Source organism: Miscanthus floridulus, unplaced genomic scaffold (assembly GCF_019320115.1).
Source record: "Miscanthus floridulus cultivar M001 unplaced genomic scaffold, ASM1932011v1 fs_469_2, whole genome shotgun sequence".
NCBI classification, from domain to species: Eukaryota; Viridiplantae; Streptophyta; class Magnoliopsida; order Poales; family Poaceae; genus Miscanthus; species Miscanthus floridulus.
Window position 1 is genome coordinate 1 of NW_027096792.1, and position 20000 is coordinate 20000.

At 45.0% G+C, this 20000-nt stretch overlaps 3 protein-coding genes and 1 pseudogene across 10 annotated transcripts; 1 reads left to right on the forward strand and 3 right to left on the reverse strand.

Annotated features, from left to right (window-relative positions):
- The first annotated feature begins 42 nt into the window (after positions 1–42).
- On the forward strand, positions 43–2330 carry LOC136531871 (two-component response regulator ORR1-like). The gene is made up of 4 exons (XM_066524532.1): positions 43–127; positions 248–318; positions 915–1146; positions 1270–2330. The coding sequence occupies exons 1-4, from the start codon at positions 65–67 to the stop codon at positions 1417–1419; spliced, it is 516 nt and encodes a 171-aa protein (XP_066380629.1). The 5' UTR covers positions 43–64; the 3' UTR covers positions 1420–2330.
- A 1561-nt stretch (positions 2331–3891) lies between these two features.
- LOC136531870 (uncharacterized) lies at positions 3892–9951 on the reverse strand. 3 transcript variants are annotated; one of them, XM_066524529.1, is made up of 12 exons: positions 9691–9951; positions 8851–8997; positions 8597–8767; positions 7942–8024; positions 7636–7834; positions 6698–6819; positions 5990–6056; positions 5865–5915; positions 5674–5726; positions 5011–5221; positions 4763–4933; positions 3892–4186 (listed from the first exon to the last, which is right to left on the reverse strand). In XM_066524529.1, the coding sequence occupies exons 1-12, from the start codon at positions 9763–9765 to the stop codon at positions 4094–4096; spliced, it is 1443 nt and encodes a 480-aa protein (XP_066380626.1). In that variant the 5' UTR covers positions 9766–9951; the 3' UTR covers positions 3892–4093. The 3 variants fall into 3 exon arrangements, with proteins under 3 accessions (XP_066380626.1, XP_066380627.1, XP_066380628.1); XM_066524530.1 differs by having other exon boundaries at positions 8864–8997; positions 9691–9950; XM_066524531.1 differs by having other exon boundaries at positions 8597–8763; positions 9691–9950.
- A 749-nt stretch (positions 9952–10700) lies between these two features.
- Positions 10701–18495, reverse strand: LOC136531874 (putative pentatricopeptide repeat-containing protein At5g08490). 6 transcript variants are annotated; one of them, XM_066524538.1, is made up of 7 exons: positions 14469–15565; positions 14264–14372; positions 13206–14159; positions 12075–12855; positions 11304–11701; positions 10994–11063; positions 10701–10915 (listed from the first exon to the last, which is right to left on the reverse strand). In XM_066524538.1, the coding sequence occupies exons 4-7, from the start codon at positions 12716–12718 to the stop codon at positions 10852–10854; spliced, it is 1176 nt and encodes a 391-aa protein (XP_066380635.1). In that variant the 5' UTR covers positions 12719–12855; positions 13206–14159; positions 14264–14372; positions 14469–15565; the 3' UTR covers positions 10701–10851. The 6 variants fall into 6 exon arrangements, with proteins under 6 accessions (XP_066380635.1, XP_066380632.1, XP_066380634.1 ...); XM_066524535.1 differs by lacking the exons at positions 10701–10915; positions 10994–11063; positions 11304–11701 and having other exon boundaries at positions 12717–12855; positions 14469–14753; positions 15247–15353; positions 15496–18495; XM_066524537.1 differs by lacking the exons at positions 10701–10915; positions 10994–11063; positions 11304–11701 and having other exon boundaries at positions 12717–12855; positions 14469–14753; positions 15496–18495.
- Positions 18496–18878: 383 nt separating this feature from the next.
- On the reverse strand, positions 18879–19992 carry LOC136531873 (uncharacterized; annotated as a pseudogene).
- Positions 19993–20000: the final 8 nt, after the last annotated feature.

Genomic DNA, 20000 nt, shown 5'->3' on the forward strand with positions numbered 1-20000 from the left:
ATATAGTATATAAAAGTTATATATCTAAAAGTGTGATGACGCTTCGCAGGAGCAGGCCATCGACATGGTGCTCACTGACTACTGCATGCCTGAGATGACCGGCTACGACCTCCTCAAGGCCATCAAGGTGCTGCTGCTGCAAGATCAGTCAGTCGATGCAGCATTTCTGGGAATGTGTTCGCTTCGTTTCTGCATTTCTGTATGTGTCTCAGTCTCACACGCTGCAAATTACTGCTAAACTTCGCAGGCACTGAACCCTCTGAAGCCGATCCCGGTCATCGTCATGTCGTCAGAAGACGAGCCCCAGAGGATCAGCCGGTGAGACAGGCAACCTAGTACCCTCCTTTGCTTTCCTCTTTGCAGCACCCTTTCTTTTTCCCCTGCAGAGTTGATTATTGTTCCGTTAAATAGGAGTACAAAAGAGAGAGAGAGAGAGAGAGAGAGAGAGAGAGTAGTAAAAGCTCTAGTAGCTTTGGTCCCCCCCCCCCCCCCCCCCCCCTCTGAATGCCTGGCTGATACAGTGGCAGACGGGGTTAAAAGCCCTGGCCTTACGAAGCTCGCCGTCCGTAATGTGTCACGGTGCATCACTGCCTCGGTCTCAGTGCATCACTGCCCCGTCCGTAATGTGGGAACTAAACGCGCCCTCACTCGGCCCGTGACTGACTGACTGTACTGAAGGAGTAGCCAGTCAGCCGGTCCTCTCCTGTACCGGCATTTCTCCAAGGACTAGCGGGGCGGCAGCAGTGCGAGACAAAGATCACGCGTCTCTGCTCGCGCATTCATGCGGAATCTTAGACCATCCATCCATGCATTTCATTGTGCGATGGCACTGCTGCTAGTAGCATCATCCGATTCTGCAGGCGAGGCGATCATGGATGTGGTACTAACGACTTTTTGCTGCTTGCTCGGAGCAGATGCCTGAACGCCGGCGCCGAGGACTTCATCGTGAAGCCCCTGCAGAGCAAGGACGTGCAGCGCCTCCGGAACTGCTCCACCGCCGCCGCGAGGCCCACCAAGGGCGGCGCCGCGCCGTGTGAGGCCGCCGCCGTGGCCAAGCGGAATAACAAGCCGCCGCTGGTGCTGCCGCCTTCCGCCGCCGCCACGTCGCCGTCGGGACGGCGAGCGAACCTCGCCGGAGTCGCCATGGTACGTTCCCTACGTCCGCGCCGGCTGCCTGCCACTCCTCGAACTCGGACGAGGCGGGGACGGTTAAATTAATTTCCTCATCTCTCTGTCTGATCGTGTCTGTCTCTGTTCCTTCTCTGCTAGGTGCTGCACTCGTCGAGCGTGGAGCTCTCGCAGTACCTGCCGCTCCTGCTCAAGCTCGTCGTGCTGGCGTACGCCATCCTGTGCCTGGGCGAGCTCCTGCACAGATGGTCGTCGGGTGGCCGCTGCTCGCTCTCCCTCTGGTGCGCCTGAGCAGCAAAGCCAGCAACGCTGCAGCGCAGCGCAGTGTGCAACAGTGCAAGTCCTGGGCACCAACAGGAGACCGATGATGCAAATGCAGAGCTCTTCTGCTGCTGCACCAAGCAAAGCACTGTCATTTTCAGGCTCCAACAGCCGTGGAGATTTAGCTAGTCGTTAATTAATTTAGGTAGAAGAAGATTGTCTGCTTTCAGATTCTAACCGGGGTTTCGATCGATGAGTGTCGGCCACGTACGTACGCTTGCTAGCTTCTCGGTGGCTTTCGTCTGTTGATTTGAGGGAGACGTCGTAGGAAGGAGGAGGAAGAACGAACCCCTTGTATCCTTGTATAGAATGAATTCAGAATGCAACGCATGATCCGATCGAGCAAAGTACCTGGCGTCCTTTTCGGCCTGGATCCGGGGCTGATATGCTGATGCGACGGCGGAGGAGTCTTTTTCACGCCTGTTTCGTCCTGCGTAGGGTGATGGCAACTGCTCACCTGTTCTTGCAGTTCAGATCATCAGATCCGATCCGATTGCCATGGGAAAGACGACAACGCAGGTTGACTTAGCATCAGATCCTTCTGATGGTTAAAGGTATAAATAAATGCGTTCTTCCCAACTCGACGATTGTGATGTTTATTAGTACTCATCAGTCTCTGTGACCTTGAGCTGTGCAATTTCATCCAGCCAGATGAACGCATTTGTGGCAGCAGAGATTCATGCTACGATGCTAGAGTAGGATGTGTTTGATTTCAGATGTAAAAAAATTCAGACACTGTACGGGTGTGAGTGAGGTTCCTAGAGTTGGTTCAGCCTGTTCAGCTCGCTGGCTGGATCGTGAATTATTTACTGCTGGCTGGTTTGACTGATTTGGTGTAAGAGAAAAATACCGTTTCAGCTTATAATCCACGATCGTCTCCGATCATTTACGACCAGTCGATTGTTTACGACCTGCCGAACAGGCACGTCAGTTCCTTGTGGTTGTGCAGTCATATTCCTGCTGCTACTGCTATATAAAAGGTTCTACTGCTACGATACAGTATGCAAAGCAGCGAGTCCCTTTTCAGTCTTCTACACGTCAACGTCTTGCGGAGATGCAAATCTTTCAATATTTCTTCCTCGTATGGACCAGAATCATGCAGGAGCAAGACTTCAATGCCATGTCTAACCTGATATTTAAAAAGAAAGAAAGCTACTTTCTCTAATCAGCAAATATAAGTTCACCTATCGTCCTAGTCAAACTCTTCAAACTTTGATTAGCAATATCTAAAAAACATGATTTTAAATGAAAATAATTATATGATATCAAAATATTCTTCAAAAGAATCTAGGTCAATCTGTATAAATATAGAAAATAGATTTCGTATGTGGACCGACAAACATTGAGTAGCATTAGCTCCGAAAAGTAAGACCGATGAAAGGCGATAGTAAATCCTCTGTGGTGATAGTGCTGTACACAAGATGACAAGAGCACTCAATCTGCACAGCAGAGACGCATTAGCCATCATAAGTTCATAACGTAGTACTATCAGAACAAGATTCACATTGGGCGCCCTTTTCACATTTAACGATGCCAGATGTAGCGTTTACTTCAACCGGCAATGATTTCTGAACCGATATAGTGCATTATTTTACGCCTGCCGGTTCAAACATTTCTAATGTAGTTTATCCTAGTTTTGTGGCTTCGGTTTTAATGTACTATAGCAATTTTAAAAGACTTTTTAAACATTTATTTCTTTTTAATATTCTGAGCCTAATAGCGTGGTACTACAGAATTTATTTAGGATACTAACGTATCATGATTAAATGACAGTTGTAGATATTTATGTATTTTTCTATAAATTTAGTTAAAGTCAGAAGTTTTGACAAAACAAAACGACTTCCATTTAAGAACTTACTATAAAGCAAGTGCGGTACAGAATCAGAACGCTGTGCACAATCCGAGGATATCTGACGAACTTTTGGGCTTGGATCTTGTATGATATGCTGATGCGACGTTGCGCCTTTCTTTTCCTGCATATCCTCTTGGGTGATGCGAACTGCTCACCTGTTTCCTAGGCATGTTTATTCCCAAAAATTTTTGTGCAGTACCCATCACATCAAATTTTACGGCATATACATGGAGTATTAAATGTAGACGAAAAAAAACTAATTGCACAGTTGAGTGAGAAATAGCGAGACGAAACTTTCGAACATAATTAATCCATAATTAGACACTAATTGTCAAATACAAACGGAAATGCTACAGTAGCCAAAACCCCAAATTTTTTTTACATCTAAACGCGCCCTAATTCAGATGATCCTTCTGATGGGAAAGATCTCATTAGAAAAGAGCGCAATCTGCACGAAGCATCAGATCCTTCTGTTGGGTAAAGTAGAAACAGGTATAGCCTATAGCTCCCAACTCAACGGCTAGGTTTATGTAAGGCTGGTGTAATAGCGCCCATAAAGCATTTCTGAATTCTGACACACAGATGCATAATATCGCATAATGTTTGGGTTTAGATGTTGACCTTTCGAGCCAATGGTTTTAGATTTACATGTTAAATATTTACATTCCTAGCAGTGTACAGATGTGGGATTCGTAATTTGGTATGCCTAATGGGATTACCCATATTCCTGTTGCTACATTAAAGATGCTAATTCTATAAAACAGTATGCAAAGTGTAAGTCACTTTTGTGTTCTACAGGTCGACGCCTTGTTGAGCTGCAAACTCTTTCAGTATGTCTTCCTTGTATGGACCCGAATCATGAAGGACCTTAATAGCACGCTTAACCTGATATTATTAACACCAAGAATATTAGTTGGGAGCGCCAGGAAAAGGAAGAAAGGTATGGAAACTGTGCATCATAGTAAACTGCATTTCCTTAAGGATTTTAAGAAAAAGAAGAGTCTGATATAAAATAAATGCCACACTGGTAATGTCAGCAATTACTCACCACTGGGAGGAAAAATAGAATTTCTCAACAATAAGCTAGAAAAAGGTAAAATAAGATATCATGCCTTATGCGTTAAGATGTGGTATTAACAAACTATTGCGAAAGTCAATGCATGTTTACTAAGATGTCCTAATCTTAGTCACACACAGGAAAATAATGAAACAAAAACAGGACAAGTTTCAGATTTAAGGGTGCCAGATGTGGTACTCAATCTAGGGTGAGTTTGGCATTGGATGTGGATGGCAAAACTACACTGATTAACTACAGATACTATGCACTCAGATGAAAGAGTTGTATATGTGCCCACAAAAGATTATTTTCAGCACACATAGAAGTGAGTAGAACAAAGGCAACAAGGTTGATATCACATAGTTTTGGCGAGAAACTGTTTCAAAATATCGACACGAAAATACCTGAGCTGTCTCATGTGTAAGAAAATTTCCAATAGCTGCCGCAAAACCAGGATTTGAAAAGTAGTGGCAGCTGTAAGTTGTCACTGGGAGGTAACCACGCTGGATCTTGTGCTCTCCCTGAGCACCTGCCTCCACCTTACTCAAGTTTAACTCTATGGCTGCTTCAATCGCCTGGACAATATCACTATTCTATAAAACCATATAATGACATTGTTCCAAACATATGATTCTGAACATGAGCAAATTACCTGATAATAGCAAGCTTCAAAATGCAAATTGGGAAAGTAAGCATCTGGCAGGCATCCCCATAACCGGCCAAACAGTGTATCACCTCCAATAAGGTTAAGAGCTCCAGCAATAACTTTATCATCTTTTTCAGCAACAATAAGCATCACATTCTCCCCCATCTTTTCTCCCAAGAGGTGAAAGAAATCCCTTGTCAAGTATGGTCTGCCCCAACTGCAGTGAAAAGTAAGCTATGAGTGCTTTCTCTGGATCATTGGGTCGCCACGGAACTCATTTAATTGAACAGACTCGGATTTTGAAAACAGAAGACATAGGATGGGACAGAAAAGACCTATGGAAGCATCCCTACTATTCCTTGCTTTCTTTGATTAAGTTTAGTTCTCAATACACAATTAAATATTAATCCTTTCAAAAAATCATACATGTTTAACAGCGGGTGCGGATAAAAAAAACCTAGACCAACCTAGGGGAAACTATGTGACATTGTAAATAAGAAGAAATGGACACTGGAATTCAAGTCGAAGAGTGAGTCAACAAGAATGGTGCTGCATCATGATAAGTATGAATGCCGGCAGAAGATGAACAACCATTTCAAGAACATGGGAATGGGATAATGTTAGGTATAAAATAAAAAAATACAAGGTAAGAAGAATGCGAAACCAAACTGATTATCAGTTGTGTTACGGTAGAATTTATAGAAGGCGTCCCAGTGGCTGCTCTGCAATGTGAATGGAAACAATTATAAGTAAGCTGTCCAGAAAGCAACAAAGCTAATGAGATATTGGTGAAGAATGTGATAATGTAAAAGAAGTGACTGAAGAGTACGATTAAAGAACTATCTCTCCCTTATAATTACCTTTATTTCATCTCCACGAAGTCGCTTCATTTGCAAATTTTGAGCAGGAATCTGGGAAGTTTCCAAAAATGATTATCCTCAATTGACAGGCACATTTGAATCAATTAAGCCAAAAGAAGGTAAACCTTTTTACGTTCTTGTCTGATATTCTTCCGTTTAGGCTGCTTCAAATCCATCAGAAACTCATCAAAACTGAAAAAACATGGTGAACAAAGAATATCAGCAAACATTGAGAAATCACAATAAACTAGCCAACTAACATGTAATCTCACAAAGTTTAGCACAGAATCAACAAGGCAGTAATTCCACAAAAAATCCACTGTTTTAAAGCGATGGTCCACATGCTATGCTTTATCTGAAATGTGTCCTCTTAGCTAGTTAGCTACAATTATCTGGTCAAGATAACTACTTTTTTTGGCACTAATAAAGGAAGAAGTTAGCCAAAATAGGTATAAGACCTCATGGCCCACAGAGAAAGTTTAACCAGAATGCTACAACAAGCTAATTAACCACTATTTACAGATAAATTACTACAGCAAATGATAGAGAGTATATCAACAACCAAGTGTCATATTTTTAACAAACATGAGATGTTGTGGGAAAAGAACAGAAAAATGCCTTGAGTTAACAGTATACGAGGGAAATAGTAGCTGCGCCCAAACTGTGAGCTTGTTTGCACTTCTAGTCCACCAAGATTTTCTTAAAACTAGATGTCCCACCCAAGTATTGAAACCCCCAAGTTGCAGTATAATATGGTTACAACTTCGAAGTCCCAACTTCAAGCATTGAACCATCCAGAAGGAAATGCTATTAATATCATAATGTGTTAGCACCTCTTGTAATTCCGATTTCTCCAGTGATATTGCAACCCAATTCTTTGTAACAACCCACTATCCTTCAATTTGCTGAATTCACCTTGAGACGGAAAAGTGATATGTAATGATGACACGTTCATCTGAAATGCAGCAGAAACCAACATATATTAACTTGGTTCAATACATCCGAAGGTAGTCTTTTAAGAACTATACAGAGGTAGTTGATAAATAAACAAAGCAACCCAAAAAGGTTGTCACTACTTCACATATACATGAGTCTACATCAATAATTAGTAATGTGACATCCGTCCCAGTTTTAATTAGGCCCATGTGTGTGCTAATGCAAGTTTGTAGGGGGTTTAGTCCCGCCTTGCTTGTTGAGGGTGGGTTAGACTAACATATAATGTTTCTAGAGTCCATGCCATCAACCCCGGGTTAACCCTTTTATGTGAAGCGAAGAAAGCTTCAGTAGGTTGGTGGGAGTGTGAGCGCTCAGAGTGAATCTGAGCTGTTTGGACTTTGGGGTGTTACAAGTTAACACCATAAAGATAACGAAACATGAGTTGTAAAGAGAGACAGGATTTTAAACTTTTATTACTTCAGCATTGACTCATCGCCGGCACACATTAAGTAAAGATCAAGCCCTGATTTAGCAACTTTGTAGCTGCAAGCAGACAACCCAGTTCTTCTATTTAAATGAAACAGACTTGGTGCCCTTTGGTATACATTGTAAATGTCATGAAAACGAGAATGGAAAAAGACAAATGACTCAAGAATGAAGAAATGGTGAATTCTATATGATATCAGAATGCCATATGAAGTAGAGCAGATAAAAGGTGGAAACAATGAACAGTAGCACATAGATGCTGTAAATATAGAATGTTTGCTATAATTCTTAGGCATTCTTAGTAGACACTACTTTAAACAAATATTTGCAAGAATGCTAACCCAGATACCTTGGTAGTCAGGCTCATCAAACCTTTGACTAGTGCATCAAAAACTTGATCACGGTATGATGTATTTCGAAGTAATATTCTTTGACCCGTTACTGGAGTAAAAGGCACGCAAGACTGGAGCTTTGGATAGTATTCAAGGCCATAGTTGTAGTAAGCTTCTGCCCATGATTGATCAAACACAAACTCTCCTCTAGAATGGCTGCAAGTTCACAATGTTGTCGCTCAACCAATGAACAAGATGAAAGGAGCACATAGTACATGGCAAGTAGGAAAACAGTAGATGATATTCTGTTAATGATGTTAAACCTTTTAAGGTAAAGAGGAACAACACCTATAACATGTCCGTTCTCGTCCCGTGCAACAACATGGAAAGGTAACCAGCCAGTTTCCTGAAATCAGCCGAAGAGACCAAGGTCCCAAGGAAGACAATAAGATAACAGTGTGTATATCCATGCATATTGGTACTGAATAAAAGTTAGAGCTAATCTTTGTTCAATCTACGGGAGTAATTTTCACAAAGAAAGCAACTGTACAATTAAGAATCACAAAAAAAAAAAGAATCACAATCATGATGGGTCAGGCTAAGCACATAGAAAAAGGAACTCATTGGTCATAGGTAATTCATAATTTGTGATGTCTCAATATGCTAGTGGTATTGCAGACAAATCTTGTTTGTAGTTCTGTTGTCAATTAAACACAGCAAATTTATTGTCAAAATCAATGTTTTCAACATTACACAGGCTTATAATGGAGCTTGAGCACTTAACGGTTAAAACTAGTGTTCACCTAAACGCTAAACGTTATACAGTCGGTCACCTATCATTCAGCCATTATTCGGGCTAAATGACCAATTAAACGGTTAAACAGGCTAAAAGTCTGTGTAGGCAGTAGTTGAGCAGTGATTAAAACTGAAATGTCTTTGTATGATCTGATGAGAATACATGGTGATTTATGTGTTTACCTTTACCGCAGAACCTGATTCTTCTAAGCTTGAGAGGAATGCATAAGTAAGGAAAGGGTTAAAGTTTTGAGGATCATCTGGATCACACGCACAGGCATCCCAATCCGCAGCAGGAATGTCCATGATAGAAGAAGCAACAGAAATAGACACCTCACGTGGTTTCGTACCTACCTGAAACAAACGAGCGATTAAGGAAATCATGAATTAGGTGCATAGGTCCTGGAAAAGGAGTTCACTCAAGAAACACAAAACACCTCTGAGGCTGACCCTGCGAGCGTATATGATTCAGCAGGAGGGATCGGTTGACGTGTTGTCATGTCTCCCTTAGGCCACCCAAAAAGTGCATTGACCTTTAATCGTGGCGCCAAGCTTCGGAAGCCAACTTTTGAAGGTGGATGTCCCTGCAAATGAACGTCGCCAGAGTGAACAAACTTAGTTTTGAGAACAAAAATTTGTAGCAGGATGAACAAACATTATACAGAACAGAATATAGGTAAACAAAGGAAGCTAAACAGATGCCAGAATGGGCATAAACCATATGGCCACTTTAGACCAAACTTATTCTGGAACAGCCCAGGCAGTTGCGGCGTTGAATAATGTTACATGTGCAAAAGACTCAGACAAGCAACTTGTAGTGTCCGATATATCCATTTCTCTCCTGCTTAATGAAGCACTCGAACAAACCATCAATACGGGCCATACCATTATCGAACAGAATCAGTATATGTTATACGTGGAAATCATGATTTCTGCGTGTGGCATATATTATATATATACTGACAATCCAAACCCTCAATCCGGCCCTTCAGTACAAAACCATCATCCAAACAATTGTGCACATCAGCCTTCTGCCTCCAAATCTAACACTCACACTCACTCAAGTAGTACTGTTTCGTGTCAGTCAGAACCAGATAATCCATGGCTAAACGGGTTCCGCTCATTCCCTCCCAGAAGAATTAAGAATATGGCAGCTTCGGAACGAGGTGCGGCGTTGAAACCCTACGGTTCTCAGGAGCTCACACTAACCGCACCGCTGGGCGTGGATTCCACCAGCGGAATTACACTACATCCGGGGGGAGGGGGGGAGCACTCACGCGGCGGCAGTGGCGAGGGCCGGAGGCAAGGAAGGTGGAGGGAGGGTGCCGCGTCACCGCCGCCGGCGAGGCCATCGCTTGGTCGCGCGCCTCAGGCTCGCTCCGCTCCGGGCGCCGAGGTGCGAGGAGACGCGCGAGCTTCGGGAGAGGGAGGCGCGATGCTGACGCCGGGTCCCGCGAGCCAACTACGCGATGCGTGGTGTGGGTGTGGCTTCTTCGCGCAGCAGGCTGCTGCAGGCCACTTGGCTCCACGAACTGCTCTGCGCTTGCGAACCACAAGACTACACGAAAACGAAAGCGCGCACACGGGCAGAGGGGCCACATCGCCAGAGGGTCAGGGAGGGCCGGAGGGGCCCACATCGCCACGAACTACTCTGCTGCTTGCCAAGTTGCCCATTAGCTCGATTTCCTTCTTTTAAGTTCTTTTTTTTTCTGTTTTAGGATGTGGCCATTAGCTCAAAAGCTCAGACAACTGACCTCGAGCTCAAGATCTAAGGGCCTGTTTGGCAGGACTGAAAAATACTGTTCCGGCTGATTGTTGTGAGAGAAAAATACTATTCTGACAGAACGTGAACAGTGATTTCGTGGGTGACAGATCCAGCCAGCCGAACGGCCTCTAAGACATCATAAGTTGATTTCTGTTCACAATTGACAGGGCTCGAGGAATGCCATGCTTGACAGCAAAATGCTTGGAGCTTGGAGGGCAAATGAAATGCCAGTAAATCACAAAGCCTCTGCAACCACGTATGTCGGCAAAGCAATGGTTTACATCGAAGAAGATACGAAGTAGACCAATGACTTATCAGTTGTGACGAGTGCTTTTTACCAGCAGAGCCTCTAGAGGAATCACACAGTTAAAAAGACTGGTTATTAGCAATGGCAACCCAATTCTGCAGATAGCATTGCATGTCATTGCCGTACACTAGCACAATTACGGTCACTACAATCACAACATTGCATGTCAAGTGGGAACGAAGTTACTGTTCAAGGAGGTTAAATAACATCACATATGTACAAATTCGCTTTATTAATCAAGAAAAATAAACAATTAGTTGCTGGAATTTCCTATTGCCCACCCTGCCATTCTAGTTTTATAGGCAGTGGCTATGTCGGCACAACTGATACATACATCATGTTACAATTGTACAAACTTCTACAGGTTCACCTGCGGCGGAATTTCGGACGAACCGCAAAAACACCAGGCCTCAGTTCATCAAATCGATACCTGCAAGCAGAAGGCTGTCAATCATACTTGCGTGTGTACACTTAGATGTAGAGCTGTACTGATTGCATCGAATGTTACCCGTTCTCAATAAGGAAGCCCCTAACGGCAACAGGCAGTGAAGCCTGCCCTTTGCTATGGTTACCCATCCCTGTGTAAAGTACAAACAGAAATGAGTTATTGCCAAAGCTGTTATTAAATGAACCAAATCAATGCATTATCTGCTTGTAAAATGATACCAAGATGCTCTCATCCATTAAATTGCGCATTTGCAGATCATAATTACAAAGATAGCGGCAAGAAAAGTAATGAACATAAACTGTTTCAGTTTTGATATGAAACCATCAACTGTATCTGATAGGAAAGCATGCATAGAGGAACAGCATATTACCTGTGATCACATGTAAGATAGACTGCTTAGGCCGGCGTAAGACCACCTTCTCAGTGGCAAGCTCAATGTTTGAACCAGTGGTTGATTCAGAATATGCAGACTCCAACTTAGCTAAGTCCTCAGTTGAAGCTGACTTATTCCCAGGCTGCTGGAACTCTATCATGTGGAGATGCCTCTCCAATACTGCCACAGCCTCTGATGCATGAAGACCATGCATGTCTATCTTCCAGATGTCATTATTGCTATTCCTAAGCCGAAATATTTCTTCCGCTGCCTTGTTATTCAGCTTTTCAGCAGCTGCCCGCTCTTCCTGAGCTCTGAGAGAGAGTTCCTTGGCAGCAGCATGGTCACCTCTCAAGAATGCATTGCTGGCAGACTGGGAATGCTTTGTGGCAGCCCTGCGACCAAAAGGAAAGAGTTGACTTTGGTCATCACATAAAACAAGTGTACAAACCTTAAATAAAAAATATTGACATCTTCAACTGTCTTAGTGTCTGATCAATTTTTATGGACTGTTAGACCTATAATTCAAGGATTTCATATTTCTTTCTAGAATGCTTTACAAATTAATGGCTTTGAATGCTCATGCAAGTTTGGAATTACAAGAGTAAATGATCATATGCAAGTTCTATGCTCGAATGAACATCCTAGGCTCCTGGTGGATAGAGAAAGAATAGAGACACACTTCTTCTATGCATAACCCAGAGCAAATATAATGCTAACAGCGGACAATTTGAAAAACATAAGCAGAAATAAGGAATCTCATCATACCTCATCATCTTCAATGCATCTTTCCGGTAGTTTAAGTAATCATCATCAATCTCTTCGGATTCAGGCTGCAAGGGTATAGAGGGAAAATTCATCGGTGGCAGCAACAACTGTGAGCTATCTGGATTTGCATTGCCTGCTGCAGCACTTTCTGATGGTAATCCATGTGTTTTATTCATCACAGCAGCAGGATGGCCAGATGTTCTGCCCTCTCCAGTCTGCAAGTCAGGAGAGACCATAGCTTTCAACAAATCAGATGCTTGGCTGACATCATTATTTACAGCAGCTAGTACATCCTCTATTAAATTACTGTCGGCCCAACTGTGTGCATCTTTCAAGAGCTCAACTTTATTAACAGATGCAGAGATTGCACCATGATTCCCATTGTCCACATGATTAGCAGAAATCTTATTTCCGCGTCCATTACTAACAGCTCCAGAAGCAACAGAAGGGCGAACCACTGAAGCAAAAGGCTTTGCTTTCGGCCCATTCTTTTCTGTAATGGAGCTGCTAGCAAGATTGGGGGCTCCAAAACTTGAGAGAGCCGGAAATGAATCAGCATCACCTTCATCCCCACTGCCATCTGCGCTGCGCCACTTGCGATCAAACGCAGCCCACCCAGAGTTTGCAATCTTCTGCCTATGCATTTCAACAGCTAGTCTCCTTGATCAGTCTAGTTTCAGTTAAAACTGAAGAAGCTGCCAATGCTGTGATTGCTATCACAAGGATGCTGGGCCAGTCGTTTTATTTCCCACCACCAGCTCAGAAATCCACCAGTGTTCTCCTATAACGTGGGAGCAAAAAGGTCAGCTCAGTTCATCCAATACAGGCTCTTCGTAATTAGACTTGAGGCTGCTTGTGTTTCACAAAATCACAAGCATGCTCCAGTTATTCTATCTAATATAGTCTAACATTATTGTGAATATTGGGATTTGGTCTGTATGATCAGATTATCTCTTTGGTGGTGGAGAGTCAACTGTGAGGTAGATCGAATGAACAATGTACTGGTTACAAGAGTTGACAGCAACCAAGCCGGCTTAACACCAAGGCCATCAAAATTAACACAAATGAACATCCAATCCACCCCAGAATAACAATTGCACGGATACAACCAAATCGAGTCAGTGAGCGCACCTCTCGAAGAGCCGTTATTTGGAGGCGTTGACCCACAGCTCCCGGAACCACGGCGTGGCGGGGGCCGAGGACGGCAGACGTGGCGGGGCGGAGGTCGCTTCGGACGTCAGGGCTACGGCGGCAGCTTTGGTCCTTCCGAAATCCATCAACTGCGTCGGCGCTTCCCGGTGAGCAAAGGGGAATCCTTTCTTTTCTCCGCGCGGCGAGAAGGGGACAGTTGCGTCGCGTGGGCGGCGAGGAGGCTATTATAGAAGTACGACCGAACGGTCTATCCCGGGTTTGGTTGGTTGGTGACCTGTTCGGGCTCGATTTCCGTTTGGTGGACGGCAACGGGCAACCACGGGTTTCCTGGCGAAAACGCGTGCCCTGGCAACTAGTTTGGTTAGTTTGTGGATTCGGAGTCAGTGCCTTGCCCAACGCTTGAGCGCTGCTCGGCTTCCTCCCTGAATCCCAATCTCCTGCTCTTTTTCAAGATGCAGCTGAGAAGAAATCTGCAGCCGGCAGCAGTTGGTTCCTGCTTGCGCTCAACTGGGAGGCTATCAGTGCTAACAGCAAGTGCAGAACATGAACAGCTATTGAGTACCACAATGACCACGGGTACACAAAAACTTGCTGTTTGGCTTGCTCTTTGAACTGGATCCAGCAGTCGATGGAGCAATCCGAGTATTCGTTCACGGGCTTCAAGAAGCATATAGATCTTGACTTGAGATACCCCTCTCCAATCCGATCCGAAAAACGTGAACTTTCCGATCCGAAAAACGTGAACTTGAGTCTGGTAAGGGGGATTTCCATAATCCTTAAGGGGCCGTTCGGTTATTCTAGAATGGAGGCGGGAACCAATCCAACTGATGAATTGTTATACAAATTATATAATCATTCCAGCCTAGAATAAATCCAGGCCATGAATCCGAAACAACCGAACAAGCCCTAAGATTGATAGCAGTGTGGATATGCCTAAAAGACAAAAAATGCATAATGTGAAAAATAACGCCATATCATACATCCACAAATTCAAGAACCGCGATTCAATCCGTAATGAGTGCTAATGAGCTTCTTACCAAAAGTGGTATGCTTCTCCAAAGTAGAGTGGCATTCAGGAGCAGTAGGATAAAAAAATTCATTGGAAGTCAATGCACATGAAGGCTCAAGCACTGGAACTGGAAGCACCTACAATGCAAAATTCAGATTCGAAGAGAAACAACATTACATGGAGCATTACACAGAAAAAAAAAATCAATCCTTGATTTTTTATTTTTTATTTACCTTCAGGTCTCTAGTCAAAGTGTTGTTGGCAGTGTGCAGTATTGACACACTGCCAAGTGCCAATACCAACAACTGTTACACTGAACTTGTCATCAACAGGAGAAGTGGGTATGGTATGCACCTATATAGTTTGAATGAAGGAAACATCAACTTCTTTTTAACAGCAAATCACGAGCTTTATACTTTCTAAGGACCTTGGTTAACTTGAAATCCATGGTCTCTTTCTTGGCTTCAAGATCCTTGCCGGTGCTCACATTTTTAGATAATGGAAATAATCTCCAGCCTCTGCAGAAAGCCATGAACCAGGGATGCACACAACCATAAATTATTATTAGTTCTCATAAAAATGCAGGATCAACCTGCTTCAGAAACAAAGTGAAAGTGTTATAAGTTTTTGGCTAATTTTAGAAAGGAAACAAATCTTGCTCATGTCAAAGCCTACTACAATCTCAACGATAGGTTATATTAGTAAGAAAGGAAGGATAACTCGGAAGGGTAAACTGTAAATCATATGCATGGTTATAGTACAGGTATGAGCACAAGAGTAAGACCGAGCGATAGGCCTATAGTAGTCAAGAGAAAAGGAACTTTATCATACTTAGTAACTTAGAGTAGAATAAACAATGCATTCTTGCCTCTGGAAGTAAAATCATAAAAAAGATAAAGAAAAATGTCAGAAACGAAATGCATGGCTAAAATGAAATTTTAGTATACCTCGGCTTGTAGAAAGAAAAAAGGAACTGAGAATTTGAGAAGGCATAGGATGCAATTAAATTACCATCTGCTAGGACATGAAGATGCTTACTATTCCTGGACATGCGGCAACTATTGCCTTCTAAGTAACTGAACCTCTTAAAACAAAACTGTAAATCCTCATTTTTGCCTCTGCCAACAGGATGAACTTGTCAGTACAACTGTACAGGTATAAACATTAATGCCTACAAAATATTAGTTTCATGCACAGATCAATAGCACCCAGCAGTCAGGAGACAAACTAGAAGGCTTACATGACTAGGCTACTGCATACCTCAGTGAAACAAAGGAGAATTTGTTACTATTTGCAGCCAGGAAGTTGAAGTCCTGCAACTGAGTCAGGAAAGCCACCTAGCACATCTTTGATGAAGAGCACTTCACTTCTAGTTTCTGCAACTTGTGGTCACATAGATTTCATCATTGTCATGTTCTGCATCTGTGTATCTTTGATTTGCTGATACAAACTTCCAAACATATCGTAGATACAAGACCTATCTTGGTGGTTAGTATCGCTGGCTATGAACAAATGCCTAGTCTTCTCAACCTCAATCCAGCTGCATCCTGCAGGTTTTTTCATATCCTGGGACTTCATCAGTTTCCGGACATGCTCAACACCATCCCATTTCTCATCAGCTGCATAGATGTTTGACATAATGACATAGTTCCCAATGTCCCCCTCTTCCATTGAGAACAACTGATCAGCAGCGAGTTGGCCAATTTTGATCTCACCATGGACCTTGCATGCCCCTAGCAGGGAGCTCCATGCATTGGCATTGACCGCATGAGGGGGCATATCCAAGGCAAACATATATGCATCTTGGAGATGTCCGCTACGGGCAAGAAGGTCAACCATACACGCATAGTGTTCTGCTGTTGGTACAACTCTGTGAATCTCTCTGATGGACTTGAAAATTTTGATTCCTGCATCAACCAGCCCTGCGTGACTGCATGCTGACAGGAGCGTGGTCAGAACTACATGGTCTGGCCTAATATTAAGTTTAAGCATTTTAGAGAACAGCTCTACTGCCTCTTCTGCCATTCCATGCATCGCATAACATCCAATCATGGCAGTGAATGTAACAAGGTCCTTCTTTGAGCTGACCTGAAAGATGTTATATGCATTGGTTATGTTGCCGCACTTTGAGTACGCATCAACAAGAGCTCCTTCAAGATGGATGTCTTCTAGGGATGCTCTGAGCATGTAGGCATGGCATTGTCTCACAAGCTGTACAGAACACAAATGGATGCAAGCCTCAAGAATGTTTGCAATGCTAACAATATCAGGCTTCAAGCCTTCAGATTGCAAGTGATTAAACAGACTGAAAGCTTGACCATCCATGTCATTCTGCGCATACAACTGGATCATCAAATTCCATGAAGTCAGGTCTTTCTCAGCCATATGGTTGAAGATCACCTCAGCGTCCTCTATACAGTTATTTTTCAGGTAGCAAGAAATCATTATATTATCAGTTACAATGTTTCGCCCAGCATGGTTTCTGAAAAGTATGCACGCATCGTGTGAGTAGCCACACTTCACATAAGCATCCAGAATAGCATTTGCTACTGAAGTTTCACCTGTATAACCAACTCGTAGGGACCACCCATGAGCTTCACGGACCATCTTAATCCCGCAGAAGGTACTCACGTGTATAACATTCAAGACTGTGACAGAATCCCACTGATTTACCCCACCGCACATTTCACTCATCAGTACAAAGAACTTCTCGATATGCTGTTCACTGTTGGCACAAGCAGAGAGAATCGCATTCCATGAAATTGAGTCTTTGTTCAGAATATCGGTGAAAGCACGGAAAGCATCATCAAACCTATCACAGTGGCTATAAAAAGTGACAAGAGCATTCATTAAGGATGTTTCTTGAAGAAGTACTGGCCTTTGAAGGATATAACCATGAACCCCCATCCCTGCTTTGACATCACCTACTTGAGCACAAGCAGTGAGCAGACTGATAAAAGAAACAGAATCAGGAGCAATTCCTGTAGACAGAAGCTCATGAAACAGGCCCAATGCTCTATAGTGATACCCATTCATCACATATCCTGCAATAATGGTGTTCCATGATACAATATCCCTCACATCCATACTTGCAAATATTGATTCTACAGCCTTCATTTCAAGCACTTTGGAATAATGTGTCATCAGTGCATTAGAAACAGATACATCCATTTCCAAACCATGCCTGACCATGAAACTGTGCACTTCTTTCCCATGATACCTCCCAAACTCCGTGAATGAGCACACAGGAAGAATACTAGCCACTGTTGAATAATTTGGACGAGATCCCTGTGAGATCATCTGACTGAACAGCACAAGTGCCTCTTGAAATAACCGATTCTCTATGTACCCTGCGATGACCGAATTCCATGAAACAACATCTTTACAGCGAATAGAAGAAAACGCTCTATGTGCATCATCCATTGCCCTGCTTCCACCACATTTTGCATACATTGACACCAATGCATTTCCACAGAGAGTATCTGACGCCAAACCAGTTTTCACCACGTAGCCATGGACGCTTCTGCCGGTCCGCAAATGCCTCCACTTTGCGCATGCCGGAACAATTACAGCCACTGTCACTGCGGTCGGCATGCTCTGCCCCACCACGCCACAGGAGAGCATCGACCGGAACAAAACAAAAGCGTCCACGAAAAGCCCACGGCGAGAGCACGCGGTGATGAGGATGTTCCAGCACACCGCGTCGGGGCGCGCCATTTCGTCGAACACCAGGAGGGCGTCCGCGAGGGGCCCGAACCTCCCGTACGCGCCCATGACCGCCTTCGCCACCGTCGCGCTGCTCGCCACGCGCCCGGCCTTCACGGCGAGCCCGTGGAGGCACCCCGCGAGGGCGGCGCCGCCGCCGCCGCCCGGGAGCGCCGAGGCCGACCTGATCGCCGCGGCGAGCTCGAGCGCGCCCGGCCGGAGGCCCTCGGCCAGCATACGCCCAATGTGCTGCGCGGCGGGGGCAGCGAGCCCGAGCGGCGCGCTACCGCGCTGACTCTTCATGTGACCGGAAGCGGGCGCCGCCGCGTGGAGCGCGCGACGCGCCGCCTTGCGAGAAGAAGCAGATGCTGCTGCATAGCTCGTGCGGCCGAGGCTGCGATAGCGTGCGCACATGGGAGGGAGGCTGTCGTCTCGCGTCTGGGAGGCAGTGGCCGGGGCGAAGAGAAGGAGCGGAGCTGCGGGCTCGCGCAGGTGGGAAGTTGGAGGCGTGGGGCGAGCGCCGACACCGTACAACTTGCGTGGTGATGAAACGTTTGTTTGGCCATCGCAGCCAGGAGCCAGAGAAATACATGATCTTTGTTAATTTAATAATAGCGAATTAGCGAGATATAGACGTACTGCGGTGGATTTTCAAAAGAAAAAAACTCCGCACAAATCGTGAAGCAAACTAGTAGTGCAATTAATTTTAATCCAAACAAAAATCTCATGCTACTGCTACATAAAGTAGCACACCCAAATCCAAGTAACAGCAAATTAACAGAACTAGTAGTACTGGAAACTGAAACCGAAGTCTTTGCAGGCTAGCCACCGCTGCGGTCCAATCGGGGGCTTATCAGCTAGAATCTACAGTATTTTTCTCTTATAACAAATTAGCTTCAGCTGGCTTTTCAGCCGGCTTTAATACCAGTCGAACTGCCCTAACCGTTGGCGGCAACCTCCAGGGATGGGAAAGGGCTGAACATGACAAGGGTGAAATTCGATTAGGTCGAGTAGGAAACATACAATTGGGTACACAGGAATCGATAACTTCTCTAATACAAAAACGGCAGTGCACAAATGTTGTAGTGTGATCTACTTCCAGCTATATATATCAGATGTTCAATTTGCTAGTTATGGACAAGCTCGATTTTGCAGTATATGTGAAAGGCTAAAAGTTCAAAATAAACATTGCACACGGTTTGAATTGGGTTCAAATCTCGCTGCTAGTCGGTTGAGCACATTTTTGTAAACAGTCTTTGTTGTGATGGGGGGGAAGAAAATGACTTCGCTCATGCGAAGAGAAGGTGTAGCTGGAGAGGGCGTCGACCGCGCACGGGCGGTAAGGGATCGCGCCTCGACACGGTCACCATCGCCCAGCGACACAATACGACCCAGGTACTGCACCTTGCCGCCGCCGAGATGGTACGCCACGACGTGGAACGCGCCGGCGACGAGGAAGATCACCTCCTTGCTCGGGTGACACCCCAGGATCGAGAACTGAGTCTGGGAGCCGGCCCCGATGTCGAGCACCTCATCCTCACCAATCTCTATGTCGAGCAAGCTAGCGTCGTCCCAGTTCCACTTCCACCGCCCGGAGGCGGAGCACCCGTCGCCCACGTCACCACTGCCAACTTCCTCGGCGTCCTCGTCGGAGAACCAGACGCTCTTGCCTCGGCCTCCACCTCTCCCTTCTCCAATGGCGACCGGAACGCAGTTGGATGGCGCGTGATGAAGCAGGTCCAGCATGCGCGCGTGCACGGCGAGGTCCTTATCGTGCGTCAGCGTCCACTCCAGCTGTCCACCGCCATCCGCCGATTCTTGTAGCGCCCACACCTTCACGCGGAACGCGTCGACGCTTGCGTACCGCAGCAGCACCTTGTCGTCGGTGCTCGCGAAGATGGAGTACACGGGGAGGCCCGGCGAGACGTGGAGTTCTGCCTCGTCGGCCGGGAGCTTGACCATGTCGTACGTGCCCTCCGAGCAGCGGAGCACCACCAGGATGCGCTTCTCGCAGTGCGCGTAGAGAGAGCCACGGCAGTACAAGGCGGACCGCCACGTCC